Raw genomic sequence first — 7,054 nt, 5'->3', positions numbered from 1 at the left:
GTAATCAGGCATTGGATAGTCTAATCTACATATTTATTGAGCATTACCCAACTGCTTTACAATGGTACTTCTCTGAAGCTTCTCCCTGAGGTAACTGTAGGCCATGTTGGTCCCTGCTGATGGCCACTGCCCATTGGTAGCATACAGACAGGTCCTTATGTGGAGTATATTGATAAGGCATCCTAAATTACAACGGTGATTCTAGAAGCGTGGGGATTGTAGTCATCTGTTGTGAGAGTGAAGAGACAATAGCGGTGAGCACTACAAAGACACAAAGACAAAGCAGCCTGATCCAGTCGTCTGTTTCCTGAATGCATAAGTAATCAGAGAGCTTTGAAATCACAGCTGCACAGGTCATAATGACCCTACTTCCAATGTGTCTCCTCCTCCCACATCCCTCTCTAGCAACTGTCAATTCAACTGTATCTGAGAAGAGATCCTAGTTTAAAAGAGGGATTAATTATAGGTTATCTAAGTACTCATTTGATCAGAGTACTAATTAAAGTTTCACCCCCTCGCAGGCACAATGTGGTGCTTCTATGGTTACTTCCAGATAAATGGAGATGTGCTTGTAGCTGTATCCCTCTTGAGTCGGGGAGTCGTCGGTCAAAGCTCCAACCTGTTGCTTTTTGTTCTTGCATGTTAATGCCTGACTGGGATGAAAGGCCAGCGTTGGTTGCCATACACAGGGATGGTTTAGAAGCTTGTTCACAATACCTGTCTGAATGCTTTGGGGGATCATGTCCCAATCCCCCTCCACAGCCTCCACTCTTTATGGATCTATTCAATATTAATGAGGGCTTGAGCACTGGGAGCACACGCACACACGGAACGGATGCATGTACACATGCACATGCGCACACACACACACACTCACGTTCCCACACCTTTGGGGAGAATGCCTTTATAATTCATCGCATCTGAGCTTTTAAGATTCCCTTGTGGGAACCTCCAGAGGCATAGCAATAGGCTTCATTCACACTCTTACACAGTACATCTCCCTCATTATTTTTTTCCCTTTCTCCCCCCACCCGCTCTCTCGCTCTATCTATCTCTCAATCCCTAGATATCCCCGAAAGATATTAAGACAGATATGCTATTTTTCGGCAGGGGGCTGCGATGGTTATGTTAAAATAATGAAACATTCCCTAAGCAAAAGAGAGATCATAGAAGCATTGCATAACTGTTCTCAGAGACTGATGAAAACAACGGTAACTGGGGGACTCAAAGGAGAAATATATATTAGATGAAGGGTTCTGGAGAGATGACATATTTTCTTTAATCCCTGGACTGAACTTTGATCTATCAAAATGAAACGTCTTGTTTTGCACCCAATTCTCTGTTACTGACCACTAGTCTGATGTAAACACACTGACACAGCTTAGAATTTTGGTGCCGGTTGTTGCATTCCTCAAACAAATGTATTCAAAAGACTGTTGACATCTTGCTGTAGGTTATTGTCTCATGTGATATTAATTTGGATGGACCCAGGACACATGCTGATTAGGATCTAATCTAATGATGACGCAGGTGTCGTCCACAGCCCTCCTACGCCTCTTCCACACCATATATGGTGTGCCTTCCCCTACTTCTCAGACAAGAAGCGTCCAGCTACTGCAGAAGAACCCACACAACCATTCCAATACACACAGAGGGAGAGCGGGAGCTGGGGAGCTGGCTTGGCAGTGCTGTCTTTAGAGTTTTTGCTTCTAGTTATCAGCTCTTTTCTATGTTGTTTCTACGGGGAGATAATCTAATTCTTCCATGATGAAACTTGTGCTTGTTTTTGCTTTGGTTGCGTCTTTCTTTGCAGGTAAGCTATGGGTGAATTCGTTTTGTTTTCAATGGTGCATGTAGCATAGTAGCCGTATTCCAGCACCATGGAGAGCGCCTCTGCGTGAGAGAGTGTTGCATGCCTTTTTTGCATTGTATGGCGGATTTTCTCTACTTGACTGTTTATCTTGAGTAAAGTTTTTATAATTGCTCATCTACACTGAGTATACCAAACATTAAGAACACCTTCCCCCCTCTTTTTGCACTCAGAAAAGTCTCAATTCGTAGGGGCATGGACTCTAAAAGGTTTCGAAAGCGTTCCACAGGGATGCTGTCCCATGTTGACTCCAATGCTTCCCACAGTTGTGTTAAGTTGGCTGGATGTCCTTTGGGTGGTGGACCATTCTTGATACACACAGGACACTGTTGAGTGTGAAAAACCCAGCAGGGTTGCAGTTGTTGACACAAACCGGTGCGCCTGGCACCTACTACCATACTCCGTTCAAAGGCACTTAAATCGTTTGTTTTGCCCATTCACTCTCTGAACGGCACATATACACAATCCATGTCTCAATTGTCTCAAGGCTTAAAAATCCTTCTTGAACCTGTCTCCTCCCCTTCATCTACACTGATTGAAGTGGATTTAACAAGTGACATCAATAAGGGATCATAGCTTTCAACTGGATTCACCTGGTCAGACTATGTCATGGAAAGAGCAGGTGTTCTTAATGTTTTGTATACTCTGTGTATATCACATGTTCATTTAGCAAAACAAAATGGAACCTCATACACGATTGTTTTGGAGAAGTAAGTTATTTTCAACACAGAACCACATTCTGACCAATTTTCTTATGAATTTACAGAAAATCTATTACTTCCCGTTGGAAAAGAACGACAGAGCGAAGATGTGGTAAGGAACATGTTTTTCATCTCTGGACAACTCAGATTGCAAAGAAATAGCATTTTTATACAATGGAAATTACACTCTATGCTTTAATGAGAGAATCGTGACAGGTTGCTTGTTACTGTATTTTAGGTAACACGGTGCTTGGTTGAGGTCCTGTCCAAGGCACTCACCAAACCTCACTCTTACCCTCTGGATCAGGAATGCAAAGATATTCTCAAAGCAGGCAAGTACTCTTTACATCATCAGTTGTTGTATTTCAAAAGCAGCACATAAAAAAAGCTAGCATCATATTGAGAGAAAGAAATCTTGACAAATATTGTAGGAGAAAATTGCTCTTTATTGTAGAGTTGAATCTAAGGTGCATTTCATTAGTGTACAGCGTGGCTTCCCCTGCTGTGAAAGCAATATGATGTCAGTGCTTGTTTATAAGACTGGGGTTAATGAACCTTGTTTGTCTGCCATGATGCATGATGCTACCAAGAAATCCCTTTTGCGTGTCTTGCTCTGTCATGTCAGTAGAAATCCCTTCTAATTAAAAGTACAATTTGTAAGTCGCTCTGGATAAGAGCGTCTGCTAAATGATGTAAATGTAAATGTAAATGTAAAAGTGCAGTAACTGCAATCGACTGTGGTATTTTGGACGCAGTAATTGCAGGTATACTGCACTGTAACTGCAGTTACACTGCAAAATGATTGCAGTAAAAATAAACAGTGTTATTTTGGACGCAGTATTTGCAACTAACTGCAGTTATACTGCATTCAGACTGCAATCTTTTTTTCGTAAGGGACATTAAGGAAAGGAGAAGAGCAGAGGAAGCCGCTTTAGACTATTGACTGGAGGCCGAGATGGTGAAGGAACTGTTCCTGCTGGAGGACGGCACCGTTTGTTGCTGATGCAGACAGTATTGTTAAACAGAGTTCTTACTGTAGGTCATAGGGACTCAGTGGGCTTCTGCTACCACAGAGACCAGAAATATGGAGCTGCAACCTGGCAACCAGCTGAGGAGATATGAATAGAGCAACCTAGATTTGCTTCTGTATTTATGGTCAATTCTACTTAGCTGAATTTATATATGCCACTATGGGAGACAGATACTGAGCTTTCTCCAAACACTGTTGAGTGCCATTTCGCAATGGTCACCAAAATTCACTAATCAAAGTGAGAGCTTGGGAACATAAGGTTCTATCTGTAAAAAGATGATTCGGAGATAATTGGCTTTAAAGTTCCAAACCCTTATTGGTTTGAATAATGTCAGCAATTTTTATATGGTATTCTTTTGAACTTAGCAACATGAATTGGGGGTATTTAGAGGTAGAGAACATTGAACAGAACAAGGCTATGTCAATAACTCAATTCTGACAAAAATGCAGATAGAACCTTATAGTCATAAGCTCTCGAAGGGTCTATGTTTTGATTGATGGGGAACTTGCAGAGCGGGGCTTGAATCGGACAATATGAGACAATGACAGAATAGTAGATACTGTGGATATTGAATGCCCTTTGAATGTCCCTTCTCCTTCCACCTCCTCTACAGGTGCCCAACATGCTGCTCCTGTGGAGAAGAAAAGTGATGAGGAGGTGCTGACCCATGAAGAGGAGGTCAAAGGTCACGGACCTGAGCCTGAGGTTCCAGGGGCTGACTTGAAGGACATCGAGGCCCGCCTGAAGTCTGAGGAGGAGAAGAGAGAGACACCGGAGGACGAAGAGCGCAGCCAGGTGTCATGGGACCTCAAAGACGAGAAGGAGAAGAGGATTTGGAAACCAACGCACAGGTATCATCATAAGGAGGTTTCTGAGGAAAAGAGAGAAGAGCCAGATGAAGAACATAGTCAGGAATCCTGGAGCCTGGGTGATGAGAAGGAGAAGAGATATAGGCCTACCTATCGGTACACCCCAAAGAAACACCACAAACGAGATGAAGAGGGTTTAGATGAGGAGAGAGAAGAGCCAGAAGAGGAACGCAGCCAAGAGTCCTGGAGCGTGGGCGATGAGAAGGCGAAGAGATATAGGCCTACCTATCGGTACACCCCAAAGAAATTACACAAACGAGATGACAAAAATGAAGATTGCAGTCAGGAGTCCTGGGATCTGAATGATGAGAAGGAAAAGAGAGAGGAGGAAGAGAAGGAAAGAGAGAAGAGAATTTGGAAACCCACACACAGATATCACCACAAGAAACACCACAAACGAGGTGCTGACTCATCAGACGAGGAATCGGAGGAAAAGAGATCAGATGAGTCAGAAGAAGAGGAGGATAGAGAGAAGAGAATCTGGAAACCAACAAACAGATACCATCACAACAAGCATCACCAACGCAGTGGGGATTCCTCAGAGGAGGAAGAAGAGGAACGAAGGAGTGATTCTGACGAACAAGAACAGGAGAAGAGGCATGGAGATGCCGAGGAGGAGAGAGCGAGAGAGAGGCAAGGGGCTCTGAGGTATTTATCTGTCTATTCATCTTATTTTCTTTCAGAAACTGTTTTTCAGGAGTGTATCAGGGGTAGTCAACTAGATTCAGCCGCAGGACGATTTTTGTTTTCTGAGCAAAAAACAAAACAAGCAAAAAAAATTTATAATAATAATAATTCATTGCTGGACATAAAATATTGTAAAAACACCAGCAAATCAGCTCCAAGTGATTTTAATTTAAGAAATCTGTTCCCAAGTATTCCCACGCATGTATCGTATACAAATGTAAGCAAGGTTTGAAATTATTAGGTTTTAGTCAAATATTATATCTGCTTGGGTTTCTTGCGGTTAATTTATTTGCAGTCTACAAATTATTTGAAATTATGTTGCGGCCCCCTGACCATCTGCTCAAAAAAAATCGGGCCGTGGCTGAATCTAGTTTATGGTCCCTGCTGTAAATTGACCACAACTAAGCCCAAAAAGAAATTGTATTTGAAAATAACAATAATATCATACCTTGATTACATTGCGACACGATCGCATGTCTCTTTTTTTTATTCGTGGGAATACTTGGGGGGGGGAAATCCTACATTAAACTCATTTTTAGCTGAATTCCTCGTAATTTTACTGTATTTTTAAAATAAAAACTAAAATCGCGGGCTGCCTGGTATAAATCTTCACCCATAAAAATGTTACAAAAGGACATCACATGCATCTACAAAATGTATTATGCGAGAAATGTAGATGGAAACGCTTTTATGAGCAAATATTGATATAATAACCATCATATCAAAGTAAACTTGGAGTCACGCGATGACATGTTGTGTGATCCTCCCACTACTACTCGTCCGGAAAGCATGCAGATGAAATAAATTATGATGAACTTTACAGGGTGGTGAAAGTGCAAGGTGATGAGTTTGATGCTCCTTTCCAGATTGCCTACAGCAGTGGTTCGCGGTGGTCCCCCACCGACATTTCTCGCATAATTCATTTTACAGACAAAAAAAAAAAGATACCGATGTTATGTTTCAATCAGGCCTGTCATGACAGTTTTTATCCGACATGCATTTCACTAGCATAAAAAGGTTGTATGGAAACCTGGTTTATGTCAGCACGCCCAGGACCCAGTTTAGGAAACCCTGGACTAGAGCGCATTTGCCAATTCCAGAGTGGGTACACTTGCTATATAATGCAAACCTTTTTGTGAGAAAACCATCAGTAGAGTTGAAAATGCAATGCATGGGAATTTAACCGCAAAAGTTACTTTTATGTGCATTTTTATGTCATCACGCACAGCCTTGTATCTGCAACCAGTCAATTTTGATGGAAACATATCTGGTGGGAAAATGCGCATATTGTTTTTATGTGGATTTTAGAATATTTACATGAAAACCTGTCTCCAATAGTTAATGTCTCAAATGCCACTATGTCTATGTGGCTGTAGTCATATTAGACACAGCCAAATACATGCTTTTTAGTCAAGAACTAGGCTTAATCTGTGTCCGGGAAACAACCCTGAGTATAGGTTCTGCTGGTGTTTCTGTGACAGGTACCTGGCGGAGAAGAGGAGTGAGGGGGAGAGTCGTCTCCTGGGGGAGGGGGAGATATATGAGAAACGTTCTCCCTGGGCGTACAGAGGATACTACCACCCCACCTGGTGGAAGAGAAGCATAGAGCCACTCACACCATCACATAAGGTTTCTATGTACCACCTATGATAAAATAGATATCTTGTTAGACTGGCCTATGGTCAAATATTTTAATGCTTTTTTAGTTTGTATGATTGTATTGATTTTATTAGCAGTGTTTCTAAACACTTTGGTTTCTTGTATTTCCTTCAACTGTTTCTATTTTGATTGTTTATTGTACAGAGATGTTTTAATGCACTAAAGTTTGATTTGATGTGATTTGATTGGCTAAGATGGAGGAACTGGCAAAGCTGCTGAAGAGGCACCAGCTGGCCA

The 7,054-nt window shown here is 41.8% G+C and overlaps 1 protein-coding gene across 1 annotated transcript; it reads left to right on the top strand.

Moving 5' to 3' along the window:
* Positions 1–1,880: 1,880 nt before the first annotated feature.
* Positions 1,881–6,663, top strand: LOC311108411 (uncharacterized protein; the record flags this gene model as incomplete). Its single annotated transcript, XM_084151036.1, has 3 exons — positions 1,881–1,897; positions 4,151–5,129; positions 6,640–6,663. 3 exons carry the CDS (start codon positions 1,881–1,883, stop codon positions 6,661–6,663), a joined length of 1,020 nt encoding a protein of 339 aa, XP_084007162.1.
* Between the last annotated feature and the right edge of the window lie 391 nt (positions 6,664–7,054).

Source organism: Coregonus lavaretus (genome assembly GCF_964263955.1).
Source record: "Coregonus lavaretus genome assembly, chromosome: 33".
NCBI lineage: Eukaryota > Metazoa > Chordata > Actinopteri > Salmoniformes > Salmonidae > Coregonus > Coregonus lavaretus.
Note: the sequence above shows the minus strand (reverse complement) of the source record. Positions and strands in the feature narration are given on the sequence as shown.